This window comes from Chlamydotis macqueenii, chromosome 20, assembly GCF_036417535.1.
Source record: "Chlamydotis macqueenii isolate bChlMac1 chromosome 20, bChlMac1.mat, whole genome shotgun sequence".
In the NCBI taxonomy this organism is placed as follows: Eukaryota; Metazoa; Chordata; class Aves; order Otidiformes; family Otididae; genus Chlamydotis; species Chlamydotis macqueenii.
Window position 1 is genome coordinate 8,042,754 of NC_141575.1, and position 25,351 is coordinate 8,068,104.

Genomic DNA, 25,351 nt, shown 5'->3' on the forward strand with positions numbered 1-25,351 from the left:
GTCCAAACACCTCAGGGAGGAAAAAATTACAGCTTTTGTGGGGAAGTCACTGATCCTCACTGCCCTAGAGTTAGGTTTCTCCTCTCTGTCTAGGAGCTGTCTTTGCTGCTCATTGACTGCTTTGTGTTGTGTAGGGACCAAAAGCTGATGGTGGATCTCCTGGTGATCCGAAACCTGTGTTACGGCCTCATGCAATTCAACCCATGATTCCTGGTTGCTCTCTAAGGGATCTCTAATATCAGGATTCCTGTACTAAAATGAACTGGTCTGTACTGAAAAGATCCTGATTTTTGCACTTTGGCTATTAAAAGAAGGCATGATATTTTCCCACAAAAAGCTGGGTTTTTTTCCCCGGTTACTAGTGGAATTGAAGAAGAGTTGATACCTGGATCCCACAGGTTCCTCTGAGAACTTCACCTAAGGGGAGAACTATCCCAAGTCTTCCCTCTCCTTTCACAGCCTTGTGAAATGGAGGCAAAGCATCATTTGTCTGCTGCATCTCCATGCAGATAAATACTTCTGTTACATGAGAAATACAAAACGTTGGCTCAAAATACAACACTTACACACTGACCCAGCCTGTCTTCCCCCAAGCCTCTTGGCTAACTCACATGTAGACGTCCTTTTGGTGACAAACAAGTTTCCTCATGAAAATTCAGTCTGCCCTTCCATGAAATCCCTCTGTAAAACTCTCCTCAAAGATGAAACCTGAAAATGCATTGGCAGCAGTCTGGCATCTGGTGTGCGGTGACTGCTGTTTCTCACACTAATCGCAGTCACCTTATTACCTTGTGCTTTGCCAGCTGTTTGTTGTATCTACCTGTTGTGTCTCATCAGGTACGTGGGTTTAAAACCCTTTGGGAGAGGAACCATCTTTCTGCTGTTTGCGTGGATAGAGGCTGATGTGACAGAGCCTTGATCCCTGCTGAGGTCTCCTCACACCGCTCAACGCATAATGGTGTTAACAACGATAAAGGAAATCAAAGCTGGTCATTTTCCAGGCAGAGTGTTTTTGTGAGAAGTAGCGCTGGTGATACTGTTAGTACTACAACTTTGGTCGTGGTCAAAGGATAGTATGTTATTTTTAACAAAATATTAGAGAGAAAGTTTTATGTGCCAAACTTCTCTGTTTATCTCTTGTGAAGCAAACTAAAGATTTCAACTGGTCAACTGTTTGATGAAAAGTATCTTCTTTCCACCAAAAATTTCCGTTTTTCATCTCAAAGCCAAAGGCTCAATCCTCAACAGATCAATCACTAGGAAAACTGAAACACAATAAAAATGTTTTGGTTTTCAGCCAGAATATTTTTGGTTTGTTTTCAGGCATTTGGTTTCCAGATAAAAGCTGGCAAATTTCCAGGGAAAGCAAGGGAGGGGGCTTACTGGTGGGTTTTTTTTTTTACATGTATGCAATAAAATAAATTATTTGGACAAATAAAATTATTTCAGCTAATACATTTTTTTTTTAAGAAAAGTAAGTTCATTTATTTCACACTATTTTTCATTCTCCACTTAAATTCACTGAATGAGACTCTAGGAGAAGAAAAAAAAAAAGTAGAAAGGGTGGTTGATTTAACTTGACTTTCTTCTGATTGCTCTCCTTCACTCAGCCCCCTGCCCTTACCCTTTTGCATGGTTGCTGGAAGATAAAGATGTACCAATAGCATTTGTTTGCCCTCTATATCCACCTATGTCCTATTTGCAACTTAAATCATCATTTGTTCCTTCTAGAAATCGGGTCAGAGAGAATTGCTTAAAAGTGGCATCTTCTCTGGTCCAGGGTGCATCATTCCAGAGGCACTGCCCACAGAGAAAAACGTTCCTCAAGTGGGACAGACAGTCTGAATCCTTTCCGACAGTTGCGGTAAAGCTATGCTGGCTAATTAAGATCCAAAATGTTACCTACTCAATTCGGTGGAGCTGGCCTTTCTGGCTGAATAGAGGAGACAACTACTACATGTTACACCAAGATGCTGGTACTGGTGGGAAGGATGGGTTCATTTATAGTGCTTTAGGTGTCAGAATTTTCTTTCTTTAGGCGCAATGTGCGACATCGTGTGTTCCTGTTAAGATGGCCCCACATAGCAGCCTCCTGGACCTTACTGAAATCTCTTTTTTTTTTTTTTTTTATTTTATTTTTTTTTTTCCTGCTGCAGGAGAGGAGGCCTTGACCATGTACATGGACAAAACCCGCCTCGACAGAAAGTCAGGAAACGCTACTCAGAGCGTTGAAGCATTGCACCAGCTTGCTTCCTCCTGCTTTGTAGACCGTGATGGCACTATGAGGAGACTCCATGAGATCCAGATCTCTACCGGAGCAATCAAGGTACTGTGTCTTGCCTTGGGAAGAGAAAGAAGATTGTATGTCCCTATCAATACTGTAGGGACTTGGGGCAGGGTTTTGCCAGTCCAGTATGACGTCTTTTTCGATCACAAGTTGTTTTTTGTTCCTGCACTGATTTCCCAGGGTAAATTGTTGTCTTACTGACTTTACTGAAGAATTAATTTCCCCAGGGCCGGTAATATCTGGAAAGAGGTGGGCATTCAGTGTGATGGTTGTGTAGGATAGGAGACTTCCAGTGTGTGTGGCAGTGACCTCTGGAAGGGAGAGAGGGGACAGATAATCCATATCAGTGATGGAGGTTGGAAGGGAAGAGCAGGTCTGTGAAATAGGCAGCCCCCCTGCAACCCAGAAGTATTTTCTTCTTGTGGGTGTAAGACTACTAAACAATTCTCAGATGAATTTACTACGAGAAAAGGTGAAAAACTCAGTGTGGCATTACTGAGGCATCTGGAACGAAACGGACTGAGAGACAGCTTGGGGGCTGCAGCAGGAAGGAAGGGGAGCTGCTCAGAGCATACAAAATAGGAAAAATAGCTCTGCAGACAAAGGCTGCCTTCTCTGAAAGCAATCATCCTATACTGGGGAGGGATTTTATTGTTGCAGAGCTCACTCCAGGGAAGACGATGTGGATGGAGTCATCATTGTTAGCCATTTCTGAAAGGTTTCAGCTCGTGTTATTGTTCTGTGGTGTCTCATGGCTGAGTCTGTTCCCTTCTGTATGGGAAATCGAATTGAGATATTGAAACAGTGACAGCAGATAATCGCCCTTTGTGAATTCAGGAAGGGCAGCTCTCCTCCATGGCTGGAAACCAACAGCAACAACCACAGCAACAGCACTGCAAGTCATCTGTGCCTCCATCTATCCTCAGCAGAAGGATGGTGTGCACATATGTTGTGGGAGCGCTAGGCAGCATTGTGGGCTGGCAGTCCACGTCTGTATCTTGCTTTCCAATAAGAGAAGCCAAGGAATGATTCCTCTACTGGCTTCTGATGTTCTCCAATGGAGATATCCTCTATGAGAAGCAGCAATCTGCAGGACCCCACTGCGAAGCCCAGAATAACATGCAGTACCATAAAGAATGCAGATACAATTCACTCTATTTTTTCAGCTTCTGAGTGCGCCAAACATGAGTCGGGTCTGTCCAGTGTTGGGTGTTTTTTCCCAGTTGGGGAAGATGCATTTTGTATTGCATCAACAAGTGATGAGGGGTCATTATATTACAAGGTCTGAACCTGCCTGGGGAAGGTGTGATGCTGGACTGAAAGGGAACACTCTGTCTTTTCTACATTCTCCATAGGTAACAGAAACTCGGACTGGCCCCCTGGGCTGTAACAGCTACGACAATCTGGACTCTGTGAGTTCTGTCCTTCTGCAAAGCACTGAGAGCAAACTCCACCTGCAAGGTACGGCACGGGAATGAGGGAGATAGTGATACAGGTTATGGAGTGAGGGGCTGAAATGAGAGAGGGGTGGCCTTTTCTTTAGATTTTTTCCTCTCCTGTTTGCTGTGATCACCTTCTTCACTGTAAGTTCCCTGATGCATGTCTGGTGGCTTCATATGATGCTCAGCACAGCAGAGGCAGGGCTTGACAAGGACTGAGCTAAAGGCGCTGGGAATTGCAGACTGGACCCTGGTGATGTGTCTGAGTGGCCCCTGCCGTTGAGTTTTGATGGACTTGTGTGTATTACACGTATACCGATATCATTAAATATGACCTTTTTCATTAATATTGAAGGGGCATTCTGTCCATGTCTCTTTGTCCCTCCCAAATTGCTGATCTGTGCAAGAGGTTTGCAGATCGGCTTTTGGGACTCTCTAATGACTGTAATCTTTGGTAAAAGTCACAGAGGTTTTATTTGGACGCTAGAAGCCATGGCTTCAGTCCCAGTTGGGGAGCTAGTCCAGAAGTCAACAGATAGAGGTCGTGACTGAATTAATAAATAAATACACGCTGGTTAGCAAGAAGTCAACTTCAGTAGAAGAAGGAAATTCACTGGGCATGTAATTTACTAAGGTTATTCCCAAGTTTTTGACAAAATAAGGAAATGTGGAATTTAATTCCTCATTTGCCCAGATGGTTTTATTTCTGGAATCCTTGTACTTGCACAAATTTTAATTTTTCAGATGAATGGGCTACATTACATCTTCCGCTTTGAGTATAATTTGGCAAGTGCTGTTTTACTCTTGGTTTCACAGAAACTGGGTTTCATTTACTGAGTCATGTTGCAGATATATTATTATTGTTGTTATTATTTGCCTTTAAAAATAATAGGCAGGTTGTTTTCACTATTCCGGTAATTATCTAAATCACTGAGTTCTGGTTCTTACCTAATTAACAGTAAACAATTTGAGGCTACTGTGATGGTGGCTGCTGGTAATGAAAACCCAATGATGACACATCAGATAACTGGCTAACAGCTAAATAAGTAGACAGCTCGGTTTATAGGCAGACAAACTGATAAGTAGGTAAATCAATAGATCTCTATTGGCTATCTGATCCTACAAGAGAAGAGAAAAAGTGAGATGCTTGGAAGGGGGAAGGAGCTAGAGGAAGAGGGAAAATTTAGGAAAGAGAGGGGATGTAAGGTGGATGGAGCTGTGATTTCTGATGGGAGCAGGCAGAGGACCTCAGAGGTCAACCACACTTGGGTTTCATGGAGTTTCATGGCATAACCCAGCACAGAAAGAGGCCAGATCCAAGCCAAGGGAGACAGCAAGGGAAAGGGGGGGGAGACAGCAAGGGAAAGGGGGCAGGTAAGAGCTCTTACTAGTAGAACAAAGTGACCTTTAAAGCTACACCTGAGTGTTTTCTGTCCAATCTGGACTGTGGTTCTTGGGATAATTACCCAGGATCCTTCCTCTGTTCTGAGAGGCTTCATTAGGAATTAGTCACAGGACTGCAGGTAATGGATCGTGACCGAATCTCCTCTGATCTGATTAGCAGCCGAGCATGAGCTGCTGACAGAAATCCATGTTACTGCCTCCGTGTTGCTCTGGCTCCACAGCTGGCTCAATAAAAGAGCAGCATCTTCCTGACAGGGAGGATTTCTGTTTCTGAACTTGCTTGTTGTCGCCCAGCCCTGCACGCCGTGGTTTCAAAGACAGACCCTTTAGGAGATGCAATGGCCAGACCCAGAGCTAAGCTACCTTTGTGCTTGCACGTAGGGTTCAGGAAGGTCAGCCAGCCTGATTTCATGGAGGACCTGGATGCGTGCACAGTGCAAGGTGTCTGGTTTTGCACCTGTGGTTACACGGACAGAAAAGCATCACTAATTTATAACCCAGCATCCATGTGGACTCAGCATGTGTGCACATCTGTGTCAGATGCCTGCACTGGGGTGTATATTACAGGTCCATTAATCATGGTAGCTCAGAAGATTTCCCTTTTTCCTAGCGCTACCTGGGAGCAGGCTCCCTGTCCTGTGCATGGGGAGGGCTGTGCAGTGATGACTCTTCCCATCATGGGACTGGGGGGATGCTGGTGTGCGCCAGGATCTCACTGGTGACTGTGCCGATTTGCACTTTGTGTCTTCCTGTCCCTGCCACCAGCGCAAAACCTTCCCTTCACCTGCCTCCACCTCTGGTGTGGCTGCTGCAGGCACTGCCTGGAAAAGGAGTAAACCAGAGCATGGGAGGGGAAAACGCTAATGGCTCTACAGCAGTCTGGTAGGAAATGGGAATTTGTGTTCCATGGAAAAGTGTCCCAGGCTGAAATTTGAAAATTTGAGTGAAAAAAAGCAACATTTGGAAAAGTTTTGTTAAATTAGAACTGCAGAGACATGTCCTCCTGGACAGTGTGACGGTATATGTCAATATTGCAACATGGCACTATTTCAATAAGGTAAAAATCTTTCCATGCTCTTCTAAACATTGTGACTTTAAATGGGAAATATTACATATTAGGTACTTTTTTAACATCAAATATAGTAATAGAATATTAAAATTTACATTACAATTAATATGAAAGTCTGTGCCAAGATGGGCAAAGCAGTAATACAGCACAAAACATTTCAGCGTTTCAGCGAAACAAAATGAGGAAGTATGAAAAATACATTTAGACCTTTCCCTGTCAAAAGTGTTTTTGGAGTCAACATGCTCTCACAAAATGCTTCAATGAAACTGCATTTTCAACAGAGAACTCTTCTGTGGAAAATGTTTCAAATAGCTCTAATTTACAGCTGGGGAAATTTACCTCTTTTAATGCAGGAAGCCTTTTATATACAGTCCAAAGCCAAACATCTCTCTCTAATAGTTTTTCTAGGTGAATTAAGGACATGTTCCCTTGTCAGGCACTTCACATTCTGCCTGTAGTTATCTAAGACAAAGTTATAGCAAATCTGTGCTGCTCTTAATTTTTAAAGAGGAACTTTATGCTTTACCGAGTGGCAGAATTCCTCCTTCTGATCAATAAGTTACCTTCAAAACAAAGATATTCTCCCTAGCACTCATCACCAGCAAGCTTACCATCTGCGTGTATGATCAGCTGCTGAGGCTGCGGTGGAGGATGAGCCCGTTCCTTGTTCCAATCCAATTCCTTGGTTTGAGGTGTTCGCCCCATGAAAACGGTCCAGTATCTCAGTCTTTAAGACCAGGTTGCCCCTCTGCTTGACTGCTGCCATGAGGTTGCTTTATCAGTAGACAACACTGAATGATTAAAAATATATATTTTTTTTTTTTATGTTTGCAATATTCAAAGAAAATTCTTAGAAAACAGTACAGCATCTTGGCATGAGCAACCTGATCTGGTCAGGGATGTCCCTGCTCCTTGCAGGGGGGTTGCACTAGATGGTCTTTAGAGGTCCCTTCCAACCCAAATCATTCTATGATTCTATGTTTTATTAAGGTTGTGGCTGGCAGCAGGGCTTTCCCAGCTGCTCTGTGGGGCTGGTGTGCTGCCAGAGTCCTTGGGACTCCAGCTTTCCTGTTTTAGAGGTGGCAACTGAAGCACCCAGAGCAGTGGCCTCAACCACAATGGCCTTCATACGATCTCATGTTTGTAATGTAATCCTTACAGCGCATTTTCAGTTTTAAAGTTAGGGCTTTGCCTTTGGTGTGTGCACACTCGTCTTTTGATTTGTGTGTCACTTGTGTTCCTGGTCTAAGCACATTTTTGAATATGCGCCACTTGTTAAATGCCACAATTAGCAGCATGCATTCCAGCAGAACTGCTTACCTGATGGAAGTTAAGTGTTCAGATGAGTGTTTTGTGGAATTGGTGCTAAGTGTACAGGGGGTCTCTTAAACATGAGATTATTTCTTACAAGAGAACGTTACCCTGGAAAGGTTTTTTTTGTTTGTTTGTGGGTTTTTTGGTTTGTTTTTTTTTTTAGAAACCATGAATTTTATAGACAAGCATCCACATGAGGCACTCTGCAGTGTGGGATGGGACCATGTTGTGTTTTGGAGATTACAGAGTATTCATGTTTCTGCATGTGCTGAGGTACACAATGGATGTCCCTTGCAATGGGAAGTGCTTTCGCTGAAACTTTAGTTGCTTTTTTTTTTTTTTTTTTTTTTTACCCCTCTGCTCTCCAGGAGAAAATCTCCAAAGCTGCTATCATTTGTAGCTGGGACCAGACAGCATGTCAGTGCTGTTATGCAAGTTAAAACTCAAAGTGAAAATATGGTGAGCTGAAGAGCCTGCGGGCATTTGGGCCTCATATTCAAAGGCTGGAGGAGCAACCAGGGCAGGTTGCTCCTCCATGAAGCAAAGAGTGGAAAGATTTGTTCATGGGACTCGGACCATGAATAGACAGGGTCAGTGCGCATCAAGAAGCCCATTCCCCTCTCCTGTGAGCTTGCAAGCTCAGTGAGTACAGCAGCCTTCAGGCTCTCCAAGCCCCTTTTGTAGATATCAGGTCTCCAGTAGTGCTGCACTTTCTTTCATCCTGAAGGGAAGGTCTTGGAGCCTGGCAGGTGGGACCATCCCCAGTGTCAGCGTGAAGTTTTGAAAAGGACCATTCCTCTGGTGGTTGCTTCAGATAAATCCCTAAAAGAGACTGAAGTTCAGTCCTTCCTCAAGACAATGGGCAGAAAGCTGAGCTTCTTCTCGAAAAAAATCTCAGGACAGACCAAAGGGACCTCAAAACGCTGATCCTCCTTGGACTGTTTTTGAGGTGTTCACAGGGATGCTGTAGGCTGTGATCAGCTCTTTGCACGCTCCCTCCCTTCCCTGTGACAGCACTACAGAAAAGGCAAGCAGGATCTACACAGATACAGTGCCTCCAAATGCTGGGCCTGAAATCCTTCCTTGCGCAAGTGTCATAAATGTCTTCTCCAGCTGAACGTCGACCCGCGTTCGTCCTGCCTGGCGGCTGCTGCTGCTCCGCACTTGGCTGCGAATTAGGTCAGACAACAGGGCGGCTCGCTGCCATCGGCATGGTGCTCGGGGAGACTGTGCCCTGGCCATAGCAGGAGGGGAGAGGAAACAGAGGTCCCTGTGCCTTCAGCACCCAGCTGTTCCCTCAGGGTTGGTCTTCCAGAGGGACCTTGTCAAGGCTGAGGTGTCTCTGTGGAACCAAAAGCAAAAGGGTAACGGGGGTCCCTGCGGCACTGCCCGCCATTTTTCTCCTGCCTGAGGTGAACATGACCCATCACAGAGATGGGCCTGAACTCCTGAAAGGAGTCACAGCCCTTCCTGCCCTTCCTGCACGCTCTCATCCTCTGAATTATTGTCTTATTTTCATTCCACTCCAATGAGCTGTCAGCCACAGATACAGTAACTCAGCGCAATAGAAACACAAACAGATGGGTAATTGACCTGCGTGCCTTCATTACACTGAAGTTCAGCGCTGCTGTTCAAGCCATAAACTCCTCTATCTGCCACTTTGAAATCCCTGGGCCTTTTACAAGGAAGGCGAAGCAGGCCAGGCTTCCTGCAAAACGCTCGCTCGGAGTTATTGTCGTCTCTGCCTCGCGCGCCGCAGATGCTGACCGAGTCTGACAAGCAGAACATGCCAGGTAGAAGGAAATGGCTGTGAATCCTCAGGGACATCTGTAGGGAGCCCGGAGACAGGTGCTGGAGAAGGACGGGATAGAAAAACAAATACACCAAGCAAACACTTAAACTGTTACCGTGTCCTCGGGTACCTGAGCCAGGAAACCCACACGAACGCCTGCACAGATGGGCACACAACCACTCGCTACGGAGAAAGAGACACGAGGAGAAACCTCTCGGCTAATGTAAATCTTCAGAGCGCCACTGAAATCGTTGGCACTAAATCCATTTGCACTTTTATAGGATTTGGCAGGTAGCCCTCCTAGCAGGGAGCAAGCTGAAAAGACTCAGGTACCCAGCTCCTGTATTTATTCTGTGGGAGCTGGGCACTTAACTCTGCAAGGGTCTTTTATAAATCCCTGCTTGTATTATTTTCCGTTCTCCTGTTTTCCTTTCTTTCTTCTTTCCTCTTTCAGTGTGTAGTTTCCTTGTTTCTCTGGTACCAAACCTATTTAGTCTCTCTCAAAACAGGTTAGAACAGCATAATGGTCATCACTTCTGAAGTACCACTTTGTTGCAAAGTATAAAAAACCCCTGCACCTGGGAATAAAGGAGGCTTTGCATTCAGATGCCTTGTACTGTACTGGGATCCAGGACTAGGAAGAAGGGGGTACACTGGGCATTGGTTGCAGGGAGGGGGGGCTTGTCACTCTGCTCTTGCAGAGCAGATGGGCTCTGCTCTCAGCTAACTCACTACTTGCACTGGAGGCGTGCAATTTGTACCCCACCTTCCTTACTCGTGACAGCTCTGAGAGAAATATCCCAGCAGTTTTTAATTCCTCTGCGTTGCTTTCCTAAGCTGTTAATGAAACAGGTTTTGAAAAGAAGAACAGGTACCTGAAATGACTTTATTTTTTATTTTCTTTTTTTTTTTTTTTCTTCACATCCTTGCCTCTTGTTTCTATGCCAGGTCTCCAGATCATCTTCCCTCAGTATTTACAAGAGAAGTTTGTCCAGTCCGCCTTGAGTTACATTATGTGCAATGGAGAGGGGGAGTACATCTGCCGGAACAGCCAGTGCGGCTGCCAGTGTGCGGAGGAGTTCCCGCAGTGCAACTGCCCCATCACCGACATCCAGATCATGGAGTACACGCTGGCAAACATGGCCAAGACCTGGACAGAAGCCTATAAAGATCTGGAGAATTCAGGTAATTGAGCAAAAGACATTTTCAGATTGATTTGTTTCAAACAAAATGTGTCAGATTATACCAGTGAAGAATCCTTTCTTCCCTTAATACAATGTTCAGTTTGGCTGAAAAATAGAGGCTGTTGAACCCCAAAACATTATCTTAGTCTTGAGGAGTGCCCTTTTTTCTCTATACACATACAGTACACACCACGTGTAATTCTAAGTATAAAGAGATATTTTCCATGAAACAGTTTGTTTGATTAAAAATGTGATTTTTTTTTTTCATACTAAACCAGCTCAGAATCTCTCTTTAATAGTTCTACAGAGAAACTTCCACAATATGAATGATGCAGAAATTGCTTTTCATATTTGCATGAATGATTTATTCTGCTTTGGTGAAAGGCAATTCACAGAGAGAGAGCACAGGCCAGGTGACACCTCATTTGAGATAGAGAGAAGAGAAAATGACTTTTCTCTCCTGCAGTGCTGATGTCTGCTGGTGTGAACATTTCTCTTCTTCCTTCACTTTCTCCCAGTGTGATACTGGGAGTGTCAGCGGAGTTTGTTCCACATTGGTGCTGGTAACACCTGTAGTAGGTGTGCAGCATCATTCTTAAGGGCTTGAGAGCAATATTACGAGAAATTACATCTTTTCCTTTAGCAAGTAGTCTGCATACCCTGCAGCCGCACGGGCACTAAGCAGAACTTAATTGAGAACTTCTTATTCCTCTGCTGCCTCTCATCTCTTAGTGTTAGCCAGTTACCTCCCAACACATTTTCTTTAGTGATTATTGTCATAGCTGCCCAGGTCTCCATGTTAGGAAATAAAACTATGAGGAAGGGACCATGTAGCTTTATTCAAGGCACTGAAGAGTTCTTCAGAAGTCTTTCCAGCAGCAATTTCTTTCTTTGTGTTGAATGTCACCTTAATCCCTTTAACAGTTGAAATGATGTGGCATCTGATGTTTCCTCAACAGGCTGTTGAGGACTGCTTCATACTTCATATGTGGACCCTGCTGGTGTATCTGCCATTGCACAGATTCCTAAGTCCAACTCATGCTGTCAACTTGATGCTCATCTGAGCAAAGTCAGAGTAGTAGATAGTGGCCCAAGGCTGACAACCATCTTGACAAGAGCCCCCCATATGTGATGGGGAGCTACAAGGCTGGGGCAGTTCCAGCAGTAGGTCACTAGCTGAAGAGGTCAGTGGCTGTCTGGGAGTTTCTATAGATCTGTGGATGGGGTGGGTACACCAGGGCAACCCTGAAATGTGGATTTCAGAAGCTTCTGCTACCTCAGTACTACACAGTGCAGGATTACTGGCGGTGCCTGCTAGCACAGCTCTGCCAGTAGTTCAGTGTCACCAGTTGCTAGTTCTGGCACGGGATCTTCACAGATGATGCTCAAGAGCCCCGTGTTGGCCACCCCTTTACATTCCCAGGGAATCTAACCCAGACACTTAGGAGGTGAGAGCCCTGTGGAGAGAGAAGAATTACAGTCCCACAGCAATTGTTTTACTGTTACATTCTGTACCTGTTGCATTTGATCTAAGGAAAGACTGTGGTAGATAATTACGTTCAGTCTCCCTTCCCTTGAGATTTTGACTGGGGAAGGTGTTTTTTGTTTACCACGTGAAAGTGACACATTGCAGTGCAATGCTCTGCCGTGCTGTAGCCGTATTCCACCCAGGGCTGGAGACTTTTCAGCGCTAGATAGAGTGATTATGTTTAAAGCTGCTGTATCTCATTCATCACGTTGTTGCATCATGCGTGAACTTTATCCTTTGAGATGAAAGTTGTTATAACAAAAAGAATGTAGTATTAGTATTTTGTTTCTTTGTTTTAATAAATATTCCCAATAACTAGAGGATTTTTTGCTCTGAAAGCAAATTCCATTGACACAGGAAGCTGCTGATAGCCTAAAAGATCTATATTCTGTTCCTGAGCTGTGTTGGATTCCTATGTCAATTTGAAAAAAATCGTGTGGGGCAAATCAAGAGTTGGTGTGATTTGGGATAGGATCTTCAAAGTCAAGAAAGCTGCAGTGAACTGATGCTGCTTTAAATCAGCTCAGGAGCTCTGAGTCCTGTGCTTCATTGCTCATGTGTGAATTAAGAAAAATAACACTGCCTTATTTTTGGCATTTTGGTATGGCTGGCCAAAAAATTCTGCATCAGGACTGCGCCTTTCGATTAAAAGGCATGGGGTTTTTTTTTCAGTACTATTGCTTTCTGAAGAAAATGTGGGTTTGTTTTTTTTTTTCGTTTTTTTTTTTAACTGAGAAGACAAGCACTGGAAAAATGAAGAATTCATCTTTGAAAGAGATGTTTGGCATGGCCATTTCACTGTGATGCCACCACTCTTCTCCAGAGGCTGGACCCTCTGCCCCGACCCACCTGCAATGACGAGTCATTGCCATGGACCACCTGTAGGGACTGGGTGACTCTGCAAATAGAGGGGCCATGTTGCATTATGGGAGATGTAGTCCTAGCCATCACCAACATTTTCTGTGCAGCTAAGTAAAATAAAAACAAATTCAAACAACCTTTTGAGCTACTTGGAAATTCTCAGAGTTAAGAATGATTTATTCCTGAAAGGTGCAAGGCTTAGCACGACACAGCCATAGTCTTGGTTGAGGTCTCCAGGGATAGTTGTCAATAACTATAAATAAATAATGTAGAAACTATTCTCTTTGGAAAATATTTTCTTCTTTTCACTTCTCTTTTTTAAAAACAACCCCATCCGGCTTTCGTTTTGCTCATTTGTTTTCCCCTCAACGTTGCACTGCAGTATCAAAATGTGCATACTGCACTGAAATTTCTCCCTTACCCGTCTCTATGAAAAATGTAGCACATTCATCATCGGTGGGAAAAGAGCGTGGTCTTTTGCACAAACAGGCTTTTGAGGAAATTGATTTATAAGGGGCGGGAAGGAAATGCAAGGCTTTTACTGCTGAAAGGTACCAGGAGTAATCAGCATGGTCAACAGAAGCAATTATACATGATGATAGTTTCAGAGGACCACTGAACAGGAGAGAATCATTTTTGGGGAGGAGAAGGGCATTGAAAGCAGCATTGCAAACAGAGTGAAAACCTGAGAGATTATTTAAAAAAAAAAATCTTGGTTATCTTTGGGGAAGAAAGGAGACAAGCAGATGTCCTGTGGATCTTGATAGTGCAATGATAATAATTATTTTTATTAGGTGCTCAGTTTCACCGTGTGATGAGTTGGACACGATCATCCATTTACTGTCTATATAATGATGGTACTAATACATAGATATTATTTGTTAGGCAGTTAAGCATGAACTGCAAGTTGCTGAATAATAGGAAATCTGTTATGCAAATATATATAATCTTTGTAGAATAGGTTGTAAATTAACTGGTCTGATTTTCTCCAATAACTAGGAATTAATTGGGTTTTTTTTTAAAGATATCAGTCTTTACAAGCTTTCATTTTTTGCCCTTTTTTGGCTATTGTCCTCTTTTCCTTCTGAAAATGGGCTGAAGGGATTTAAAAAAAAAGGATTAGAAAAGGACAAAAAATACCGCAGATAACATACAGAAAAAGATATCTGTGGGGTTTTTTTTTTTTGGTTGGTTTTTTTTTGTTTTTTTTTTTTTTTGGTTGGATACTTTGTGGAGTTTATGGCAACGTTCTAGTCCATCTCCCTCAAGAAGCAGGACTACCACCAGCACTAGATCAGGCCAGCCATGGTTTTGTCTAGCAGAGTCTAAAATGAAAGATTCTTCTACACCTCCGGGCAGCATTTTCCAGTGCTGCATTACCTCCAAGTGAAGAAGTCTTTCAATAAATCATTTGAACTTCTTAAGCTGCAAACTGTCTATTACTCCTTGTTATATCCTCTCTCTCTCTAATAAGAAGAGTTTCTCTCCTTTGCATAAAACTACTGACAAATACAGTTGTAGGCTGCAATTAGATTTTTCCTTGGCCTCTTCTTCACCAGGTTAAACAAGGGCATCTCCTCCCACCTTACCTTGTAGGACTTCTGGTCCAGGCCCTTGACCATCTCAGTAGCCCTCAGCTGTGCCCTCCCCAGGTTCTCAACACCCATCTTTAATGGGGTGTCCCTAAAGCTGGGCAGAGAAATGCAGGTGCAGCCTTGGTAGTGCCAAGAAGAGGGGAATATTAACTTCCCCAACCCACTGGAGTTAGCCCAGTATGCCATTTCTGTTATTTCCAGTGAGAATGTAGTGTTGACCCACCTTAAGCACAGTGCCCACCATCACTTCAAAGACCTTTCTAGCAGCTGTTAATCAACTGGTTGTTTCCAAACCAATCAAAGAATCTTTAAGGTTGGAAAGGACCTCCAAGATCATTAAGTCCAACCATCAACTTAACACCACCATGCCTATTAAGTCATGTCCTGAAGTGCCACGTCTACATGTTCTTTGAACACCTCCAGGGATGGTGACTCCACCACTTCCTTGGGCAGCCTGTTCCAGTGCCTGTACTGATGCATGAGGTTGTTCTGCCCTGGTGCAGAGCGTTGCTCTTTTCTTTATTGCATTTTATGGGGTTTTTTTGTTGGCTCACTCCTCATGTTTCTCAAGATCTCAGCATGTCAAATGCAGTTTTCTGGTAGCAAATATTGGGTTAAATTTTACGGAGAAAGTTGGAACCATCTGGTTCTTCCATACATGGATGTCCGAGTCTGATAATCAGAGTCTAAGCAAACTATACTTCTCAGGAAGAAAGGGGTGGTCATGAACAGAAACAGTATCAGATTTTTTTGGTTCGTGATGAAAAAAACTCACAAAACTCTACATAATATTTTTGTTGTTTTTTTTTTTTCTATTATTATCAAACAAAATCAAACAGAAATAAAGTGATCACAAAACAACATTTAACAACATATTTTTGGATCAGTTAGATTTTTTCCTCTGGCTAAAATTGGCACATTTTGTTCTGACTTTCGCCCTGCGAACTATTTTATTTTATTTTAATTGTTACATAAAGCAACTCATTTAACTTCAAATGAAGTTAAATGAGAAAAAAGAATCAGAATGCTTATTTTAAAAAATAAAAAAAAACCAGGATATTTTAACATAATGCAAAACCTTCCTCTGGGGATTTTTTTTCCCCTCTTATTTTTAACAACACAGCCAAAGTGCTTTGACTTCAACAATAAACAGCATTTTAGGAGGAGCTGAAAAACAATTTAAATTAGAACTCTTTAACTGACAATGATTGCAACTCGCTGCTTTTTGTTCGTAACCCCTAGACTATAATCCCATGCTCCAGGGAATTTGCTCTCCTCTTTCGTCCACCCCGTACACGTTAACAGTCTTATTTCACCCTAATACTTTCTGGGCTTCATTTCCCATGTGGGAGCAGCACCAGCCATGGCGTTAGTGCTTCCTGGGGCAGAATGACAGGCCGATGTGTTAATGGACATCGCTTTCCTTTAGCAGAGCACTGGTGGCCTCACACGTTGTTGCTCTTTCTCCATCCTGCTAATAAAAAGCTTTGTGACTCTGTATTTCTCCACATTTTTGTGTGTTCCAGATGAGTTTAAATCCTTCATGAAAAGGCTACCTAGCAACCACTTCCTGACCATTGGGAGCATCCACCAGCACTGGGGGAATGACTGGGACCTGCAAAACCGCTACAAGCTGCTGCAAAGCTCCCTGGAAGCCCAGCGCCAGAAGATCCAGCGCACTGCCCGCAAACTCTTTGGCCTCAGTGTCCGGTGTCGGCACAATCCTAACCACCAGCTGCCTAGAGAAAGGTACCTTCATCCTTCCCTGGGGATGGGCGTGGTGTGATGTGCCTGATGGAGCTGAGCCTCGGCTTGGACATAAACCCGACAGCCTAAGAGTTTGGATGTAGGATGTGCTAACATGGAGGTTTGGGGGGAAAATGGTGAAGTCTGGGAGTGGTTTGGAATTTCTGCAGGTGTAAGTAATGTTTATCACATACTTAAGCATGTTCACATCCCTTCTGTGTGGTCTTACGTACCCAGGTGAAAGGCACCCAGTTTTTCTGTAGTCTTCTGCAAGACTGTTACAGGTCTGACACCAGACAGCCAAGCAGACTAAGCTGCCTTTGAAGCAATCTTGCATCACGTACCACGGCCAAGCTTTAAGCTTCCATTTGCTGTTAAAGTGGACATATGGAGCACAAGATGCTTCAGCCCATTTTTGAGTTGTGCTCCTCAATGAATATAGCTGGAGTGAAACAGAAGCTTTAGTTTCGCTTGGAAGAGATTCTACAAAATGCAGAGTGAACCTGCAAACCTGCATTGACCAGAATTATTATTACAGATGGAGAGAGTAGATTTTCCATTTCAGCTACAGCAACTATTGATATCCAATAGTCACCTCTTGCTGGCTCCTGTCAGCCCTGACCCATGGCTGAGTTTGTTAGCTTCCAGTAATTTTTTGAGACGTGCATCTGTGGATTTTAAGAAACATTTCTTACTGTTTCTTTCTACATTGTCTGGAGTGAAGTAACACTGAAAGTCTAGGAAAAAAAAATGAGTCTAAGTGCCTCTTCTTCTGTGCTTCTCTTGAAAGGGTCAGGCCAAGTTAATATTTGTAGAGGAACTGTCTTTTTCACCTCCTTCATTGCCTAAATATTCAGTCTCAAGAGAAAATATGCTGATGGACTGCTGTCTCCTGTTACCATCCAGCCCCCAGCTGCTAAGCACATGGAGTGTGCAGCATCATCACTGTGCAGCTCAGGAAACTCTTCCAGGGCTTAACAACTCTTTAATTACCAAGAAATCTCATGTTTCTGGACAAAGACTTGATTGACTTAGTAGGGATGAGGAGAAATATCTATTAAGTTTAAGAGATTATGAAATAAAGCCTGGAGAACTTCCTAAAATTGCCCCATTTCTGCCAACTGGCTGAGTTGCTATAAACAAGCCAACTGATGGAGCAGTCACAAGCGTGTCCAGGCATTATTTTGAGCTGTGCCACGACAACGACAAAGCGAAGCAGCAACGAGCAAATATCCAGCCAACCATGTTGCTGCAAAGCATTCAGAAAAATATGTCTTGAGCATTTCTCTTCTATTTTAAAAAGTCAGCCGTGCAGAAAGGGAATCTCCAACTAACACTATCAAATCTGGGGGAAGGAGGACGAAATGGATGATGGCAGCTGGGTTTTTAACTGAGTGACGTGCTTGATTTGTTTAAGTCAACACCACCAGGCATATTATAATTTCTTTTCTTATTTGTCATTCTGCATTTGTAGCTAGGCAGGGGAGGGGCTCCGTAGACAGATACGTAGCGGGAGAGGTATGCATTTCATTGTTCTTTTCACAGGGCTTGGAAATACTCTGATTTTCTAATTGTTACTGTACAGAACGACAGATGCTTGTGAAGCGTGCCAGTGGCTTTGAAAGTACAAAAGGTTCTATTAAGAGCAAGCCTCTCTGTCTTTAATACACATAATATTAAGCCTACATCATATATTCAAAAGCAATGTGAAAAAGAAATAGGTTTCTGTTGATTGCTCTCAGGGAAAGGAAGAGGAGGTGTTTCCAAAAGAAAGAGCCGGGGTTTTGGCAATTAGGCTGATTCTCTGCGACCTTTTTCGACAGCTAAGAAGGAAATCTATATATACACATTTGCTCTGCACAGCTTTTGCTTAAAAACCACCTCTTTGCGGGTGAATTTGTTGGTTTAGAAAAGAAAACACTCCTCAGTTGTTAAAGCTTCAATGTTGAATGAGTTACCTATAGTCGCATTTTAAAAATCTGGATGTAAAACATAAATAACATCCAGAGAGGGAGGAGGTGATACATGTTCTGGGCTCCAGCCAAATTGTCATTAGTTAAGAATACATCTCACAGCTGGTGAGAATAAAAATAGCATGTTTTACCTCACTGCTCCATACAGAAAGCCCCAAAGTACCTCCACAGCAGCTAGCGCTGGTTGGGAAGTGAAAGGTGGGTTTGCAAAGGAAAACTTGTTAAATCCCTCCCTACCTTTTTTCTCGCAATCTAAAAAAAAAAAAAAAAAAATCTGTCCTGCTGGACCGGGTTTTTGTTTGTTTGTTTGTTTTTTGTTTTTGTTTTGGTATGGTTTGTTTTCTAATCAGCCCAGACACCGTGTACAATAAAGCTGCAACTTTCTCTCCAGGGGCACCCATCAGCCTCTTCCCCTCCCCAGACCGGATCAATCCTGAAAGCTGACAAGTCGGGAGGGAAAAAAAAATATATTCATCTCCTTTCTGAATAACCTGACCTCCGCTTCTGATCTGAAAGCTGATCACTGTCCTGCAAAACTTTTTATTGTCTCAACATAAGTTTTAAATGGTGAAACAGCTCTGCATGATTACGTGGCTCCCAGTTCCCAGCATTGCCGGGGGACTGTTATGTCTCCAGAGAGCAACGGCAAGGAAACACTGCAAAGTAACTCCCTCAGCTTTACCTGGATGTAATATTTTTTTCATTTTAGTTTGAAATGTAAGATATTAAAGTTGAATGTAAAATTGCTTGACAGTGACCTTTGAAGACATAGTTTTCCTTTTTTTTTTAATTTCGCATGGTCTAGTACTTTGTACTTTGAACTGGCAGAGGTAGAAAACGTTAGGCAAAATAACTTTTGCAATGATAGTAAGAGGGAGAAAGGTAAACTGATGACTGCTTAATAAAAAATAAAATAATTAAAATTATTTACTCTGCTACTGGCTTTCAGCTTCTAAACAGCCACTCTTTTCGGCTTCCATCTGTCCTGACATCTCTTGCTTGCATTCACATGAGTCTGAGCCATCACGCGGGTGTTTTGAAGAAGTTCCCTCCTGTCAGCTGAAGGGCTGTGACTGGTCCTGCACATATTCTTATCCTGTCCTAGTTGCCAGACAAAATGGGATAATTTATACCACTTTTCCTCTCTCTCTCTCACTCTATCACACTTCCCATTGTCAGGTTTGTAGCCAATGCCCAGCTCTGCCCTGGATTCTGCATTTCGATTTAATTATGTCCTTTATTGCTGCCTTCAGCAGATGGTGGGCAGCCTTCTTTTCTTTTTTTTTTTTGTCCTACTTGTGTCTTTCCTGAATGCTAAGACATTTACACACACATACAAAAAAAAAAAAAAAAAAAATCCCTCTTTCTCCTGATCTCTTCTTTTCCTTGATCTAGGGAACAGGAAAATTACTAGTTTCGATTGCAAGCCGTCAGTCGAGAGTCCTTTCACGTTTTGCTCTGCTGACTGTTAGTGTAAGAGGAGGAGGGAAAGGTAGTTGTTTTTTTTTTCTAAGACAGAACACACTGGCTGGACTAGCATATGATCGTCTGACTCTGATATTTATCACATCCCCTGCTGTACAGCGTGGCAGTCCTTGTCCCGTGAACTTTTAATGGCATTGCCAACCTGTAAAAGCTCTGTAAAGCATCAGGTCAGTGCTGCACAAAGACACTGGGAATCCTGTGCACGTTTGCTTGCACGGAGCTGGAGCGGAGATCTGTGCACTGTGGCTGCTCAGTGTGTGTTGGGCTGTCACGTGCGTATGCAGCTGTACGGGGGCGGCTGCAGCGTGTGTGCACAGGCATAGCTCTGACAGCACCAAATACCTCCTCAAACCCGCCTCAGAAACCACCGGTAGTCCCACGAGCAACCATTACTTCCTCATCTGGAAGCCCAGTCCCACAAAATTGACGAACGTGACCATAGACCTGTGGAAATCTGTGAAGTACTTGTCCTCACCTCATGGACAAGGCCAGGGATGCTGAGAGGGTGCGTGATGGAGATGGACATTTACCATCTATCTGCCACCAGCCTGCTGCCTCAGCCCTTCCTTTCCTCTGTGCTGCTGGACTTTTCCCTGTCCTTGTCGTGGTAGAAATTAGAGCAGGACCTAGGGAGGAAGCTTGGAGCTGCAGGGGATATCCCCTTCAAAGCATCCTCTGATTTTCATCATTGTTGTCAAGCTCAGTCATGGGAAGAGGCAGCTTGCAGGAACCTCGTGCTTCCCCTAAGCAATTCCCCCAGCCCAGTGAGCCCAGGCAGCCGGTGTGCGTATACTGGAGAGTTGTCTTTGGTTTTAGCTTGTCCTCTGCTTGCTCATCATCCCTCAGCTTCGTGCTTTGATTAGTGGTCAGAAGCAAAGAACAAAGCTTTCAGGGAGGTGGATGGAGGAATCAAGGTGGGCTCCCAGCACCTTAGGCAAATTGAAACCTGGAATCTGGGTGCCTTGCTACATTCAAGCGCCTTTGGCTTTCCGAACAGGAACTGCAAGGCTTCAGATGAGATTAAAAAATATTTGTATTGCGGAAAAAATGAGCAAAAATTCACCTATGAGCAGGAGGCAGACTTGGTCCCCAGGGGATGCTTTTGAGAGTGCTTGTTGCTGTCAGCAACGTGTTTTGCCGTCGCACTATGCTGTGCTTCCCCTCCCCTCCAAAGCAGAGCTGTCCTGGAAACCAGGAGGAGCCCTGTGCACTTTTTCTAGGGACCAGGGCTGTCACCATCTCGCTGTACAGCAAGCACTTACAGAGGTCACTGCCTTGTTCTCCAGCCAACCTCATCTTTTCCACTAGCAGCAGAGCTCCTGTTTGCTGTGAATAGGGGACAGAGACCCTGGTATCCCTGTACCACAGGAGGAACGTGAAAATTGTCTCTTCCCACATCCAAGGCTTCAGAGTTTTCCTGGTAGTTCACACCCTTTACCCTCACAGCATCTCTTTTTTTTTTGCCTTTCCCTCAGTTTCTTCCTGCTGCTTTCCACCCCCCTGCCTGTCCTTGGTTTTTCAGTTGTGGCTGTTGTTTCAGTTTTTCCTTTTCTCCATCCCTGTTCCTCCTACCCACTGTATTTCTCTCTCATTTTTCCTTTTACCTGCACATTTCCCCCTCTTTTTCTTCCACTACCCTTTACTGCCTCTGCTTCTTGATTATTTCTCTCCTTCCAGTGCTTTCCTCCGTTTTACACTCTCATCCCTCTGCTCCCTCCCTCCCCCTAATCATCTTGCTGTTCTTTGCTGCTGTATCATTTAATGCCTTCTTTGATACAGCCTCCAGCTTAATGATTATTCGGAGGTCAGGCGACGCAGGTGCCATGAATTTCACTAATCCAGCTCTGAGAGCCTCTGTCCGTAATCACTCCTCCCGTTCTACAGGGACTGAATCCTAATTTGTCATTAGCCAGTCCTCTCACTGCAGCGCTTCCGAGAACTTTTTGCCCAGAGGAGACAATGAAGTATTCATTAGCTGGGGGTGGGGGAAGGCGGAGGGGAGGGAGCGGGCGGCTGAACAAGGGGTTCTGCTGAGAAAGGAGTCGCTGTGCTGAGATTTTCCTGGGGTGGTGGGGAGAGGGGAAGAGGGGGCAGCGAGGCAACATCGCATGGGAGTTGTACAAAAAGCAAACGCGGGTTGCGGTGTCATTCGTTAGGCATCGTTCCAGGGCAGTGGGACGTGGAGGTGAGGGTGCAGATACAGCAATTATGGGAGTGGTGGGGCCTGGGAATGGGCAAGCGTGGCTGCTTGTTAAGGGGAAAGGCTGGAAGAGGAGGTTAATTAGCAGCAGGTTTTTTTTTAAAGGAGAAGCCATTCTAGCAGCACCCTGACTTCCACCCTCTCCTCTGCTGTTATTGAGCTCTGTGCCATAAGCAGAGGTTACTACTGGCTTTGCCTCATCCCAGTACAGGTCTGTTTTTGAAGGGGGGGAATTGCCAGTGATATGGAGAGACATGTTCTTCTGCTAACCTAAGAGTTATGCTGACCTGCGGTGTCTGATAGCACCTCAGCCTCTGCCATGGCTTTGTCAGCTCCATTCCCATGGCCGAGATTTGTCACTGGGATCCCTGGCAGGTGACTGTGACAGTCTCAGGTCCTAGAGCAGCGTGAAGAGAGGGACTTCAGATGATAAATTCCTAACTTCTATCTATATCTTAGAGAGCTTTTGCTCTCCACCAAAGAAGTAAACAGCAGATGAAAGATTCAGTCTAGAAATAGACTGAATAGTTCCCCGATGCCACGTCAGGGCATCAACGTTCTGAGAGCTCTGCCTCAGATATATCTCTGAAAACACTGTGACTCTAGTGAGATGCCAACAGCAAAGACTCTGTGAGGCACTACTATACTAACTCTTTCTTCTTCCTACCTGCAGGACAATACAGGAATGGCTTACCCGGGTCCAGTCCCTGCTCTACTGCAATGAGAATGGGTTCTGGGGGACCTTTCTGGAAAGCCAGCGGAGCTGCGTTTGCCATGGTGGCACCAGCCTGTGCCAGCGCCCCATCCCCTGCATCATTGGGGGCAACAACAGCTGTGCCATGTGCAGCCTTGCCAACATCTCTCTTTGTGGCTCATGCAACAAGGGCTATAAGCTTTACCGGGGTCGCTGCGAGCCTCAGAACGTAGACTCAGAGCGGAGTGAGCAGTTCATCAGCTTTGAGACGGACTTGGACTTCCAGGACCTAGAGCTGAAGTACCTGCTGCAGAAAATGGACTCTCGCCTGTATGTGCACACCACTTTCATCAGCAACGAGATCCGCCTGGACACCTTCTTCGACCCCAGGTGGCGCAAGCGCATGTCCCTCACCTTGAAGAGCAACAAGAACCGGATGGACTTCATCCACATGGTGATCGGGATCTCCATGCGAATCTGCCAGATGCGCAACAGCAGCCTGGACCCCATGTTCTTTGTCTACGTCAACCCGTTCAGCGGGAGTCACTCTGAGGGCTGGAACATGCCCTTTGGGGAGTACGGCTACCCGCGCTGGGAGAAAATCCGCCTCCAAAACAGCCAGTGCTACAACTGGACCCTGCTACTGGGCAACCGGTGGAAAACCTTTTTCGAGACTGTCCACATCTACCTACGCAGCCGGACTCGGCTGCCCTCCCTGCTGCGTAACGAGACTGGCCAAGGGCCCGTGGACCTTTCTGACCCCACCAAGCGTCAGTTCTATATCAAGATCTCAGATGTGCAGGTGTACGGCTACAGCCTGCGTTTTAACGCTGACCTACTGCGCAGTGCCGTGCAGCAGGTCAACCAGTCGTACACGCAAGGCGGGCAGTTCTATTCTTCCTCCTCTGTTATGCTCTTGCTGCTGGATATTCGGGACCGAATCAATAGACTGGCGCCTCCCGTGGCCCCAGGGAAGCCCCAGCTGGATCTGTTCTCTTGTATGCTCAAGCACCGCCTGAAGCTCACCAACAGCGAGATCATCCGTGTGAACCACGCTCTAGACCTGTACAACACCGAGATCCTCAAACAGTCAGACCAGATGACAGCCAAACTCTGCTAACCCGGACTTTTCAGTGGACATGTTGGAGATTGATCCTTTTGCTGTAAAAAAATAAAAGAGGAAAAAAAAAAAAAGAGAAAAAATTAAAAAGAAAGAAAAGTGGGGGGAAAGAAAAGAAAGGGGAGAAAAAACAAGATTTGTAAAATGTAATTAATATACAAAAGAGAAAAAAAAAAGAGGAAATTCTTCATTTGTTGAAAACTAAACCCGTTCTAGCAGCTGTATAAAACTGTCAGGCATGTTTGTTATTTCTATAATCCGTCATAAAAGGGTAACACTTTACTCTCTCTTGACCTTGGGGGTGTTGTTTGCTGGTCCTCAGGGGCAGCAGAGTAAATAAACAGAGGAGCAGAGAGAGGGGCAAACTTCTGTAACGAACTGTAAAGTGTTCTGCTATGCAGGTGCCAAGACAAAGAGACAAACAAAAAATCAAAACAAACAAACAAAGAGTTATATGTAAATGTAAAAGAACTGCCATTATTCCTACAGTGGGAGTAAATGGTTAAAGATAAAAGATATTTCTTCTGTTGAGATTTATGCCAGCTTTATGTTGAGTTATTCATGCAGCCTATGCTGAGCTTTGCTGGAGGACAGCAGGTGACACAGAAGGTGGTGACAGTCGTTTGAGAGCAAAACTGGTGCCTCATCCGTGGAGTTGGAGAGCGTGTCTCATGGGAGACACTTAAGAGGTGGAGTGTGGGTGCAGGTCTTGGGTGTCTTCACTTTGGGATTTCCATCTTGGAAGGCTTTTCACAAGAGGTACAGTGTCAGGTCCCTTCTGGCTACTTAGCTGAACTGGAGTTCATGCCCTGCGTCAGACTGCTGTTGCCTTCAGGGATGTCAGAGCTTAACCCCTGGAGGACCAGCACCTGTAAATCTTCAGATTCACTCCTCTTTAAGGTATTTCAACAAAATTCCTAAAACAGAGAAAGCCAAAATCATATGCCACTTCGATTAAACCTAGACTTAAACCTGAGTTTGACTTTTTGCCTCAGGTTCTGGGTTTTCCAATAACACTGAGAAACCCTCATCACCACAAAAACCAAAGCACAATGCAAGAAAATACATTTCCAGGAAACTTGGAGACACTGAAGGGGTACACATGTCATTTTAGTTCTTTGGGGAAAGAAAAATCCCTTTTAGTTTCTTATGTTTCTGTGGCTGTGAATAATATTCTTGTTTCACTTACACTTTCTTTGTGCACAAAAAAAAAAAAATACTTCAGAAAACAGGTGAGAAAATTTTAGCAAAATATCTGCAAAAGTAGTAAAGGGGAGGAGTGGGAGGGAAGAGCACATTAACCAAATTAACCCTGAATTTACAAGGATAAAGCCAAATTAAAGAGGATTAAGTTATTAGAAAAAAAAAACTAAAATAACTAAAAGATGGGTAAAATTTTGTGGAGTGTGTGTTCATATGTTTTTGGATTTAAAAAAAAAATGTATTGAATGGAGCGTGTGAATGTAGGATCAGCTGAGCTGGGTGATGATGAAGCCTGAACAGAGTGGGAGGTGAGTAGTGGGATGTTTCTGTTAATCTCACTGGTTTTCAGTTAAAGTTGATTGTGAGAAGTGCTCGTGAAAGACTAGAATTTCTGCCCTCCTAGAAGGGTGAAATAAATCTCTCATCCTGGCAGCTTCAAGAGCTGGAGGAGTATCCT

General features: G+C 44.3%; 1 protein-coding gene across 1 annotated transcript in view; it reads left to right on the plus strand.

Annotated features, from left to right (window-relative positions):
• The window catches only part of BRINP1 (BMP/retinoic acid inducible neural specific 1), an 85,478-nt gene extending 61,250 nt beyond the window's left edge, over positions 1 to 24,228 (plus strand). Inside the window, exons 4-8 of the mRNA XM_086763690.1 lie at positions 2,157 to 2,326; positions 3,643 to 3,748; positions 10,254 to 10,490; positions 16,000 to 16,222; positions 22,551 to 24,228. Coding sequence (XP_086619816.1) covers positions 2,157 to 2,326; positions 3,643 to 3,748; positions 10,254 to 10,490; positions 16,000 to 16,222; positions 22,551 to 23,691 — 1,877 coding nt within the window. The 3' untranslated portion in view covers positions 23,692 to 24,228. The remainder of the gene's footprint in view (positions 1 to 2,156; positions 2,327 to 3,642; positions 3,749 to 10,253; positions 10,491 to 15,999; positions 16,223 to 22,550) is intronic.
• The last annotated feature ends 1,123 nt before the right edge of the window (positions 24,229 to 25,351 follow it).